This window comes from Muscardinus avellanarius, assembly GCF_963383645.1.
Source record: "Muscardinus avellanarius genome assembly, chromosome: 2".
Lineage (NCBI taxonomy): Eukaryota > Metazoa > Chordata > Mammalia > Rodentia > Gliridae > Muscardinus > Muscardinus avellanarius.
This window is the reverse complement of record NC_137787.1, coordinates 1,659,001-1,671,653: the sequence shown is the minus strand read 5'-3', so window position 1 is coordinate 1,671,653 and position 12,653 is coordinate 1,659,001. Positions and strand designations below refer to the sequence as shown.

At 55.4% G+C, this 12,653-nt stretch overlaps 1 protein-coding gene across 1 annotated transcript in view; it reads right to left on the bottom strand.

The window, feature by feature from the left end:
* Window positions 1-381: 381 nt before the first annotated feature.
* The window catches only part of NDUFA10 (NADH:ubiquinone oxidoreductase subunit A10), a gene marked incomplete at its 5' end in the record, with an annotated part of 30,528 nt that continues 18,256 nt past the window's right edge, over window positions 382-12,653 (bottom strand). The window contains 2 exons of the mRNA XM_080689641.1: window positions 382-475; window positions 9,924-10,032. Coding sequence (XP_080545767.1) covers window positions 407-475; window positions 9,924-10,032 — 178 coding nt within the window. The 3' untranslated portion in view covers window positions 382-406. The remainder of the gene's footprint in view (window positions 476-9,923; window positions 10,033-12,653) is intronic.

Below are 12,653 nucleotides of genomic sequence, written 5' to 3'. Positions count from 1 at the left end.
GCCACAGTATCAAGCCAGTGGAGAGGGAAGTGGCGACACGTGTGTGTGTACACATGACGTGCGAGAGACACAGGAGGGAGGAGTTGCACAGAAATGCTTTATTTCTTGGAGTCTTAGGAGTAACACAGGGAAACAGCGTGACGCAGAGCAGCCGTGGCAAGATGTGCGTTAGCCAGGGCCGGTCTCCAAGCACACACTTGATTTCCCAGTGATAACTGAGGGTGGTTCAAACTAAGGGTAGAAGCTCCACAACCTTCTGGATGGAAGTGACTTCCACTCCGTTAACTGGAGTACAGCGCAGGCTGCTTTTGCTGGGCCGCGTCTCCTGTGCAATTCCACGATTCTGTACCCCCGCCGCTGTGGCTTGTGGAGTCACGGGCCGGGAGCAGCTGGAGTTGGGGGCCGCTCACTTCAGCCAGATCCACTTGTCGCCCACGTCAGCGTTGCACCCAGGGCGGTACTTGCGGCCCGGCAGCTGTGGGAGGCACAGACACTGCTCAGAAGGCACGCTGAACACACGTCCTCTGCCTGCACCCGGGAGCCACACAGTCTGTGGGAGCTGCCATTCTGGGAGGGTGAACACCCACAAGCACCCAGGAGTTGACACTGGAGTCTCAAGAGATGGTGCGGAGGGGAGGAGGCAGGGTGGCACCGGGGAGAACTGGATGTGGGGGTTGTGGGGACCCCTAGGGGCGGGGCCTAGGAAACTGCCCCTCAAGTTTTGCCCATGGTGACCTGAACCTCCAGCTAGCTTTGAAACACATGTAATGGGATCACGGATGAGGCGACTGTGCTGCCCGGTCCTGGCTGGGGAGAGCACTGCAGGCAACAGAGGCCTATGGCGGCCTTCCTTCCGAGGAGGTGTGGCGGTGAGGGAGGCCAGGAAGGGGCAAGGCAGGCAGGCAGGCAGGCATGCCACGCCAGAACTGCGGACACCACCAGCCTAGAGAGACCAGGGCAGGAAACAGCTCCTGACCCAGAGGACCAAGTCTCTCTGGACGGGCCCAGCCCTCTGCCTCCACCTCCAGCCCACAGACTCTACCAGCTCTGCATCAAGGGCAGGGGCCTAGGTGACACTTCCGCAGAGCACAGCCTCCTGGCACAGGATGCAGCGAAGGGCAGGAAGGGTTCCATGGGATTACGGAGGGGCCAATGAGTAAGAGTCTGGCTCTGAGAGGGTAAGACCACCATGGACCTGGCTGGTCGCACCCGCTCCAGGCAGCAGTTTGTGGCTGGGGACCAGAGGATGATGTCTTTTGTCAAGTCATAGTACCGAGTCTTTCTGTACTTGAGAACAGATATGAAAACCTTTCTTAAAATCGATCTTTCCCTCTAACCAGTAGAAGGCATTCGCCATTTGGCAGTGGGCGCACCCATCATGGGTGGCCTCCATGCTGGCCACGGCACCTGCTGTCCCCCACCTTGCCACGATGCCACACAGGCAGAACAGAGACGCGTGCAGCCTCACGTCCCCAGCCCTCCAGGGCAGCACTGGGCAGCACCAGGAGCCTGGGACCTGAGGTCAGATGGCTTCGGCCTCCCTGGAGCCTCGCCTTTGCAGCCCTGGTCTGCAGGAACCTGGAACTTGCTCTGGTGGGGTGGGGCTCGCTGCAGCTCCAGACTGGTGTGCAGAGGGGATGGGAGGTAGGAATGGCGCTCAGCTGGCCGGGGGCTTTTTTTTTGGGGGGGGGGGGCTCGCTGCAACTCCAGTCTGGTGTACGTGGGGACAGGAAGTGGGCACGGCACTCAGCTGGCCGGGAGGGGGGCTCGCTGCAGCTCTAGCCTGATGTATGGTGTGAAGGACGGCTTTATTGAGTGCCAGGTATATTCTGGGACACCGAAGGAAAAAGCCTAGCTTCTAGAGGATTGATAATACTGGGAAAAGAAGGGAAAGGTGGCAGGCATTATTCACTGGGTCACACCCGGGCAGCCCAAAGGGTTACAGGACGGGGGCAGCCCATGAGCACAAGGTTGGGCTGGAGGACCCGCCGGCTTTCGCTGGTTCGGGGGCTGGTGACCGACCACCAAGGTGGAAAGGAAGGAGCAGAGATGACCGACAGGCAAGTGGAGAAGTGGGTCTGCAGCCGAGGAGACGGGGCTGTGCAGCCACCACCCGGGGCGGAGGAGGCATAGACAGAGCACTATCCGTTACTACAAGGTCTGGGAGGGAGGGGCAGCCAGCAGAGGTGGGGAGCCTGTGGACACACGGGACGCTGTCCTCACACTCTGCAGGAGGACGGACGTGGGAAGAGGACCACAGACTGGTGTGAGCAGCAGACAGTGGCCGGGCAGACAGGGCAGGGCTGCCTCCTCACAAGTGACAAAGCAAGCCATGTGGGCGGGCTGAGTGCGCACACAGGTGGTGGGGTCGGTATGAGAGGGCCTGGGCATTGTGGTGGGCACAATGTACCCCGCTGGGACCCCAGCCCCAGGAAGCTGACCATGGGGGACCACGGGGCAACTGGGCCCCGAGAAGGGCCAAGGGTTTGGAGACGGGAGGGAGGGTGGGCACCAGGTCCTGCCCAGGATCACATGGAGCTGTGAGGATGGAGGCAGGAGACCTGCTCTGGGGCCACTGTCAGGCATGGGCGTGCAGTGGGAGCAGAGAAGTAGAGAAGCAGGTAAAAAGAGACAGGCAGGAAGAATAGGGGACGGTGGTTTAGCTCTAAAAGCTCATGGTCCCCTCCCACTCTGAAGGCCAGTTTTCCTTCAGGCCTGAATTCTAAAAGTGAGATCTTCAAGCCCTCTAAGTCCAGTTAATTGGTGCCTATGTATTTGCTGGCTTATAGAATGTACTTTTAGAGGGATAAAAGAAGTCGACAGAAGATACTGCTCAGAGCCCACTGAGAGGTGAGAGCCCAAGTGCTGTTCACCAAGCGAAGGCATCAGCTTCAAGACTCTGAGAACAGACTGCCAGAGCCACAACCCCAAAACTCGACCCACCCGGACCCGGTCTCACCGCTTACAAGGTTTCCTACTAGAGAGCCAGGTTCCCCAAAAGGCGCCTCGCACTCTGGATAGGGCCCCCATTCTCCCTTGAATGTATTTCTGCTTTCCTACAACCTGTTAGCTCTGCCCTTTTCCAACCTGAATCTGCATCCCGACATGTCAAGTCAGCCTGAGTTGGAAAAAGAAGGGAACTAGATTCTCCTCTTGAGCTCCAGGAGCAACCGAGCCGCACTCGAGTCGCTGGAGGATGCACCTGGGTTGTTCTAGACCACCTGTCTATGGCTGTTCTGCCACCTGTGCTGGGAGACAGTGGGCATGTCTGCCCACGGAGCAGAGGAGGGAAGTGCACGGCAGGGCAGGCAGGGAATGGTGAGGGAGCAGGCCGTCCCCCAGAGCAACCAGGAACCTTAGAGCAGCTCCAGTAGAACTGAGACCTTAGAGCAGCTCCAGTGGAACTGCCCCCAGAACACAACACACTGCAGTCGTTGTCACCTCGAAGGCTGGCCCTGCCAGGAAGTAGTTTACCTGATGGACCAATCTGCAGAATTACGTCTGAAGAACAGAAAATCCAAACGCCACTGAGGCTTTGCACAGTCAGCGGCCAGCAGGCAGCTCCCTCGCCGGTGCCCAGCGGCACAAGGGGTTTTCAACTAAACCTCTCATCTAGCACTGTGCCGAGCCCAGGTCCAGCCACGCACATCTGCGCACAGCAGCCTCTCACGAGAACAGGCTCCACACCGGGAAAGTTTGATTTCACCTTTGTGGACTGAATTTTAACTACAGCAAATAAGAACTAGCAGAATTTCAGGCCTGCTGAGCCCAGGCAGTATCTATTAATTGCCTCAGCAAATCCACTCTGTGGACTGCTAGGTGGCATTTAACTGGCCTTTGAAATTTGGAGGCTCTCAGACCCTGGGGTCTCTGTGGATTTCTCAAGTGGCCTCAGAAACCTGGGGCTCTCAGGCCCCGGGGTCTCTTCTGCTCGTGAGCCAACAGGACTCACTGGAGGGTTTTCATTTGGAACATCTTCACCAAGAGAATGCAAAATCAGCTTCTACAGCATGACTTCATGTCAGCACCTGCTAATTTAAAGATTAAATCAACAACCTCAAAACCCAGTCCACGCCTGCAATAGGAAAAGTCCTGAGATGCCCAGAAGAGGAGGCAGGGACCCTCCACGAAGTGGCGTGCTCAGAGTGCCCCGCAGTCTCTGGACGCAAGGCGACACTCCGCGGGGAAGGTGTGCGGTCACAGCAGGGGGGAGCCATGCCCCTCACAAGCCCCCCCATGGCCTCACTGCCCGTGCTCTGAGCCTCTGAACACACACGTGAAGATCACTGGGCATCTGGACTCGCCACACTCGGGTGCTTCAGTGAAGCAGAGCAGGTGAGGAGGCTGCCTCCCCATATTTTCCATTAAAAATAAGAAGTCCACTAGGGCACAGCAAATTCCAAGCCAAGCATTCAGAGTAGTCCAGAGCCCAGACATCAGCGAGCCCACTCAGGCCAGCCGAGGGTCCACAAGAGGGTGCAGGGCCAGCCCCCGAGAAGCCCACTGCCAGGCACACTGGCCCACGACCCCCGCGCAGGGCACCGCCCTAAAGTCAGCCAAGGATGGCTGTGTCCTGGCGGGGGCAGGCACACTTGCACCCAGCCTGCTTGGGGATCTGGACTTGCATTTTTTTGGCAGGCAAGACCAACCGAACCGCACCTTGATCTCCCGGCACACGGCAATCCACACGGCATAGTGCCCGAGCACTTGCAAAGGCTAACTTCCTCCCGAGAGCTAACTGTATGCAAGTCCACGTGCCAGCGGCCATGTTCAACTTACACTGACTCTCACATTCAACGAGGGCATCAGCAACACCCCGGACGTGCCGGACAACGGGCAGGGGCACGGGCAGCCTGGACGTGCCTCCCACCCCACGCTGCTGCCCTGCTGCTCTGAGAGCCCCGGCCAGGCTGTCCAGAGGGCCCTGGTGGCTCTGGCAGGCAGGACGGAGTGGTCCTGTCCTACACGCCTCTGCGCCCTCTGAGTTTTCAGCACGTGAGCATGTGCAGGCATTTCTTTCTTTTCTCATTAAAAGCAGACAGGTAGAACACAGAGGGCCCCGCTCATGAGCCGTAGGCAGAGTGCCTGCCCTGGCTGCTGAGTGGCCCTGGGACAGGAGCCCTGCAGCCTGCTTCCAAGGCTCCCATCATAAAAAACCCTTTGATGCCCTTCCGATGTATGTGCTGGGGACAAACTTCATGAATGGAACAACAGCAGCAGGTGCCACGGGGCCACCAGCTGGGGTTTCACCTAATGGCGTGGAGGCTCTGGTCCAGCTGACACTGCGGCTGCTGGCCATGCGCGCTGGCCCAGGGCTTGAGCCTCTCCAGAAGTCTCCCCAGGCTCATGACCTCCAGCTGCCTCATGCAGGTCGGCATGCTGGCCGCAGCTCTGACCCGGCCCGTGACTGTCTCTAGACAGGGTGTTCTAGCACTTCTGCCACTCACCACGCACCGCAGTGGCAGCATGGCCCACACACCCAAGACCCCAGGAAAAAGTTTTTGACCACTGGCTGCTGCCATCCCCCCTCAGCATATACGAGCATGAGAAACGCTTGTATTTAATCGGCAGAGCCTCACGGAGGCAAAGCCCCGAGGAGGAAACGTCATCTCTGGGAAAAATACTCCCTGCTCTTAGATTTCTATACTAATAAGCTCCAATGATGTAAAACAAGATCCCAAGAATTAGGACTGTGGAAGTTGAGTCCATGAAAGATAAATGTTCTAGTAAAATGTCTGAGCCCTCAGAATTTCTCTGTATTGTTCCAGCTGTAATAAAGGGCAGTCAGAATTCAGGGGCTGCAAAATTCCTCTCGGCCTTTCCGCAGGCAGGTCCTTTGACCTAAAGATTAGCTCCCAGCACTTCTCTGCCAGCAGGAGAAGCTGCAAACCTACCTTCTGCCCCATTTCCCAAAGAGATGTAAAACTGTCTCTGGAATCTGGGCCATTTGTTTCCCCCTTAAGAGATGCTAATAAGCTCTTTTCTAGCTTTGACTTAACAAAAGCCTACTGTTTGTGACTCAGCAGCAGGACAGTAAAAAACCCAAAAGTCTGCTTCAAGATTATGCATTAAAGAACAATTATAGAAATCCAATCACCTGTGTTATAATGCTTTTGCCCTGTCTACTAACTGTAATATAAGTATTGCCTTATAGGGGATGGCGGAGCAGACAGGACCGGACAAATCCTCAACGCAACCCTATGGATCTTGATAAAGGAGGGCCTGGACTAAGCCCTAGAGACTCTGGAAGGATCAAAGGAGATCCTAGAAGACTGAATTTCTCCAAAACGAACTTTTGGTGTGACACCCCCCCCCCCCCCGCCTTTCCAGATTCCGGACCTTGCCCCCTAGGGTTTACCTGTGAAGCCAGAAACCTGATTTCAATCACAAAAGCCAAGTAGGTGGACTTTAATTGCCCAGTCCCACACAAATCTTAAACTGTGACGCCATGGATCTTCTTTTATCCTGTTTATCTTGTTTACACTCAATGCCTCACTATTGTCCTTTGAAGGGGATAAGGGGATAAGTACCAGTGATGAAAATTAAAACTTTGTCAATTGCACAAGAGGCATTTGTCCATGTCAGTCATTTTCAGATTTTTTTTTTTTCCTGGAGAGGAATCTCCACTCTTAGCACCGTGAACAGGAACTTAAAGGAGTTTATTTCATAAAAGGGAAAAAAAATCGCTGCAGATAAGTGGCTGCAGAACTACAACCGAAGCCTTTGCCCACCTTTCTGAGACTCTCGGTCCCGAGTGGACTCAGTGCTGGATTTATTGTGCACAGTACTGAGCTAATCGTCGCAACTGGCCACAAGACAGTTGCAGGACATGAACCCTGATATCCCACTCAGGATGAGTTCCTTACTGAAAATGGAAGCAACTTGAGATAGGAAAGAAATAAAAATAGCAGGACAGAAAGAGAAGAGTCTGTCGTCCTGGCAACCGTCTTGGACCCAGATCTGTGGGAAGCATAGCATTTTAACAGCACCCGGCCCCCCTAACTAGAAGGGACCAGGTCTGGAGGAAAAGCCGAATCAGTATGCCTAGCCAAGGAAGGACTGCACTGAAATAAAAATGGCTTAGTATGGCATTTGAAAAATGACTCCAGAACTAGCAGCAAGTCAGATACAGATTCAGAGGGAGTCACTCCCTCAACACTGGGCTCTTCTGGGCTCCTAGACCTGGCCGCCCGCTGCAGGCTGCTCGTCCCCATGCCCTCCCATGTGCCTGCTTGCCACCTGCTTCCCTAGGAGGCGCACTCCGAGAGCAGGGCCTGCCCTTCTCCCAGCAGGTGGGGGTCGGTCTGTGAGGGGCTGGGCCGCCAGTGCTGGGGTCATCTGTCCTCCCAGAAGTCTCTGGTTATTAAAAAGGACAAGAACCCCTTTACTGGGAATGCGTCCCTAGTATGCCATGATTCTCGGCACTGGTGCTGCTCCGGGGCAAGCACCCGCTGAGCACATAGGATGGAGAGTCCAATTCAGATCTTCATGAGCGGATACAGAGGAACCAGCACTGAAGTGGCCTCGGCTCACAGAGAAGCGGGGAGGAGCCTTCCACTCCAGCAAATGCAAGCAACATGCTGATAGACGGGACCTCTGAGACCCACAGGCACAGAGAGGGGGCTGACTCCGGCCTCGGGGCTCGCCTCAGCAGGCGGCATCCAGTGAGATAGGGGCTCAAACACACTTCCCCACTCCAAGGTGCATGCCCGCCCCTTTTGGCAGCCGTCAGGACAGGCGCAGGGCGGGCCCCACTGAGCAGGGCTGAGTCCTAAGCCGCCAGAAGAGTGAAGCCAGCGAGCCCCAGAGAGGAACGAGGCTGCCAGACTCAGCGTGAACCACACCCACGGCAGCTAAAAAGAGAACAGGAGCCTGTCCACAGACCCTGAAGGCACAACCATAAACAAAAGTCAAATCTAGACCTGCGCAGCTCAACGACAAACCCCACGGACAGGAAAGTCAAAAAATGGAGAGGAGACTGTGACATTAGGTTAGGGGGGGTGCCGAGAACGAGGGGTGCAGCTATAATCCCGACAGGCCAGCACCTGCTGCAGAGGTCAGCATGGCGCGGACGCTCTCTAGTAGCAGAACCGCCCCATGTGCTCCAAGCGGGCGTTAGTCACCACCTGCCCACGGAGCTATGCCTTAGGTTTTTGCTACCTTTACCATCTTTCTAACATTAATTAGGACTATTTAAGCTTCTCATGTTGTCTGGCTAAAATACATATCCATTTTAAACTTTGTAAACAATTTCCTTGTGACAAGAGCCACTTCCAGGGTGCTGGTGTCCAGGGCCCCGCTGACCGCCACCGACTCCAGGAAACAGCTGTGCAGAGATGTCTGTACTCCTGCCAGAAGGCCGGCCCCACGCCTGGGCCTGCACTGCCTGCTCAAGAGCACAGCCTCCGCAGCCAAGGTAAGGATCCACAACTGTGCTGGGCGTGGTGCGCACACTTGGGATCCCGGGATTCAGGAGGCTGAGACAGGAGGATTGCGGTTCACAGACAGCCTCAGCTACTTAGTGAGACTGTTTCAAAAAAAGAATAAAAAATAGGGCAGGGGGTGTAGCTTGGAGGTCGAATATCCCTGGGTTCCATCTCCAGACTCACAAAGAAAGAAAGAGAGAAAGAAAGAAAAGAACCCACAGCTGTGTCCACGTCACCTCAGACGTGGCCTCGCTTCTCAAGAGGCTGACTCTTATTTCCTGCGGTCATTCAACTTTCATAACATGCATAGAGCAAAGTCTGAACCCTTTTCTAAAAATGTCTGTTCTTTTCAGACCTTTGCTATTTCTTCCTGTAACGTGGTTCTGGAAAGCAGTACTTAATATGGTTAGCAATTCAGATTCCACAGCATTTCTCAAAACTTCAAGATCTCCAACTCTGACCCAATTAAAAGCCCCTCGCAGCTGGGTGGTGGTGCACGCTTGTAATCCCAGCATTTGGGAGGCTGAGACAGGAGAACCTCGGTTTGAGACCAGCCTCAGCTATTTAGTGAGGCCCTTTGCACCCAGTGAGGCCATTTCAAAATAAAGAATACAAAACAGGGCTGGGGGTATAGCTTGGAGATAGAATATCCCAGGGTTCCATCCCCAGTGCCACAAAAACCAGCATCTCACGGCAGCTTGTCCTTTCCTGGAGGCCCAAGGGGTGAGGGTTTCCAGGGCGATGGCCTCTTGCTCCGGGCACGTTCTCTACTTCAGCAAGACAGACACTGCGCTCCTACCCCAGCCCCTCTCTCTTCCATTCCCCAGCTTTCCAGCCACGCCTACTGCCCCTAGTAGCGCCACAGGAACAAGGAAGGCAGATGAGGCCAAGAACAAAGGATTACGGACAGACCACGTCTCGTGACAATCCACCGTCACACTATGTGTTGTCTGATTCTTCGTTGTTTCCAAGGGAAGGAAGAGAGCGGGGCCCATAAAAACGATGGATTGGGTCTTACTTTTCTAGTGTGCTTTAAAGCAAAGGGGTGCTTTCCCCTGACATCTGATGGAGGCTGCTGCTAACACAACCTGTCCACTCAGAAGGCCGAGCAGAATGAAGCCGCCCTGCCTCTCTGCCGCCGTGCCTCCTGCTCATGGGGATAGGGGACCCGCCACGGCTGGCTGGAGGACAGAGGCTCAAGGCAGGGCACTTGGGCGTCTGCTTGTCTGCCGAGGACCACAGTCAGCAGCTCCACTCAAGGGCCTTTCCTGGCACTGTGATGTGCCCTAGGAGTGAAGCGGCACAGCGCAGCGGCAGTGTGCAAGTGAGATGCTGGTAAAGCAGGGCATGATGATGACCAAGGCTGTGCCTGGTCATCAGTGCCGCGTGAACGGCCTCCACCCGAGGACCCCACCACGTTGTGCAGAGGGAGGCTGCGAGGGAGAGGCTCTCGCTAGGCCCCTCGCCCCTCTGGCGGCTCTCCAACCCCAGGCTCACCTCTCTGAATGCACGGTAGACCCGGTCACTCTGGTACGCGCCGATCGTGAGTTCTGGGAGATAGATAGGGATGGTTGTGTAATTCAGCACGTCCAATTTATTCTGAACCCTAAAAGACAAGACAGACACAGTTCACACCAAGGCATCAAAGTACAGGTAAAACAAGCACTAAGTTTCATTTTTAAGCACCCATGGAGCTATATCAGAGGCCCGGCCTCTGTCCCACAGACTCCTGGGCCTGTGTGAGGTGCTCTGCTGAGGGCCTCTGAGGAACAAGCACAGTTCTGGAAACAGGAAAAGGGAGCCAGAGTGTGCTTTGGACAGAGGGACAGCAGCAGGAACACCGTCAGCCAGCAGCCACATCACAGAGCAGGGGAGAGACGAGGGTGGCCGCAGTGGAGGCGCCCCTGAGCACCCTCGCTCAAACCACTCACTCCCATGTGACAGTAACCCGAGGCCCACTCCCATTCCATTGGCCCGGCTGCCCATGTTCCCAGGTACATTCACCCACATTTCCACGTGGCTAGCAACGCAGCTACACCGTACACGCTGAAAGCAAGATGGTTCTCTTCATCTTCCTATCAAGTAGGTTTCATTTGCCAACAAACTCAAATGCTAAAAAAGTTCAAACGAGCAAATTGGAGTATTTGAAAGGGAAATAAAAGCTGTAGTGTCAGAGCGCCGTTCCTGGCTGCTGGACTGTAAGGTGTGCGCCCGGCACACTGCGCACACACAGTCGGTCTTCAGCACCTCCCTCCCAGCAGAGCCGGCGCCGGCCGCCTCCTGCGCCTCCTCCACGTGCGCGCCACACAGACGCCACAGCACACAGCTCTTTACCATGCACAGACAGAAGCCCTCTGTATCTGTTACTGCTTAATTTAGGTGGCCTCACAATAAAAAATTTCAACTAAAATTAAGTTCATACTTTTAAATGTTAACAAATATCACACTGGTGATGGGGCGATGACTAAGCTCTCTCTGCAGTTGAAAGTCTTAAGAAAATGCTGATGAATGTGAAAGCGCTTAGTGAGAGATACGGGCAACAGTGCCACCTACATTTAACTGGCACGGTAACAATACAAAGCCCGAAGAGCTTCCGTCAACAGCGCCACCGTATCTGAAGATTAAGACAACAGCCTACTTCCACTATTCTCCGCCTTATTCATAAACACTTCAGCACACTCCTGTGAGCTTACGGGCAGCTGTGAAGAGCCAGCTCCTCTCCAGTGAACACTACGCTGTGAGCCTTTGGTGACTACAGACGTCCTCTGCACGGGAGATCAGCAGGGACAGGCCCAGGAGGCTCTACGACCAGAAAGAGCAGCCAAAGGAGCACTTCAGAGTATTTTGTTTCATGACGAGTTCAGCACCTGTGCCAAGCCAATGTCCGCGAGGGGAGGCACTCAGTCTGACTGTGGTGCTCAGGGCCTGCCGCACACGTGGCGCTGCAGTGAGGCTGGAAGGCAGGGAGCAGTGGAATGGCAACTGCTGTCTTCTGAGGCAGCTCCGCTTCCTGCCACGGGGTTTCCACAGCCTGTTCTTTATTTCCTCCTGCACTTCCAATTCTATCTGAACACGCCACGATCCAACATCCCCTGCTGTCTCTGTGGCACTAGCACTCCAGGATGAGATGTCCCTGGAAGCCTGTGGGGACTGCCGGGTGGAGGCGCCTGCTCGGAGAAACAGGAGGTCTGGGTGGAGCCCTGCACACCAGGGCGCCTAGGCTCCGAGGTGGCCACCAGGGGTGGGCTCTGGGAGAGAGGAGCCGAGGGCTGGCAGGGACGGGGGCTCCAGCGAGGACTATGGCTGGCGAAGGAGTCAGGGCTCCCAGGATTCCAGCCGGCCTAGGGCTCAGGGAGCCACAGAGCACTAGCGGTTCCACCCCAGCAGCCCAAGGCAGAGGCAGAGGCCAGTCTCGACACAAGCTGCCCAGGCCCGCACTCACTCTCCTGGGCCCTGGCTGCTCAGGGCTGCCAGTGCCAAGGCCTGCTCACCTGTGAAGTGGAGGAAACGCTAGCGTGACCGGAACGAGACAATTTCAGAGTAACGGGAGGACAGTCACAAAGAGTCGGGAGAAGGGAGAGGTTGTTAAGCACGGTTCACATTGGGAGAGCACATGTCACTTAGGTCAACTCACCAAATGCAGGGTCCAGACAAAAAGTTAACAAGAGAGCTTTAAAAAATAAAGAGGTGCCAGGTTCAAGGTGTACCCGCACTCCCAGTCCTTGGGAAGCTGAGACAGAACGATTACAGGTCTGAGGCCTGCATGCAGTAACTTGGCTAGACCATTTCAAAATTTAAAAAAAGCCAGCCGCAGTGGCACACACCTGTAATACCAGTACTTGGGAGGCTGAAACAGGAGGATCATAGGTTCAAGGCCAGTCTCAGAGACCATGACTCGGTTTATGTGGGCACAGTCCAGACTCACCAATCAGACCCCAGAGACTGTGGAGCAGATGAGACAAGACCCAACCGCTGCCTACCGAACGTGACTTAGAGAAGTCAAGAGCAAAGGCAAGGGGACAGCACGCCCGCGCTAATGGAGCGAAGAGTAGTCTTCTAGCTTCAGACAGAGCAGCCTCAGAGCAGGAAGCACATCAGGGCACCACATAGTGCAAGGGGCCGATTCTCCAAGAGCACACAGCCCTGACAGGCAAGGACCTCACAGCAGCCTGTCAAGACCACGGGCAAAACCAGCAGAGCTCACGGGAGAAACGGGCAGACTGCACC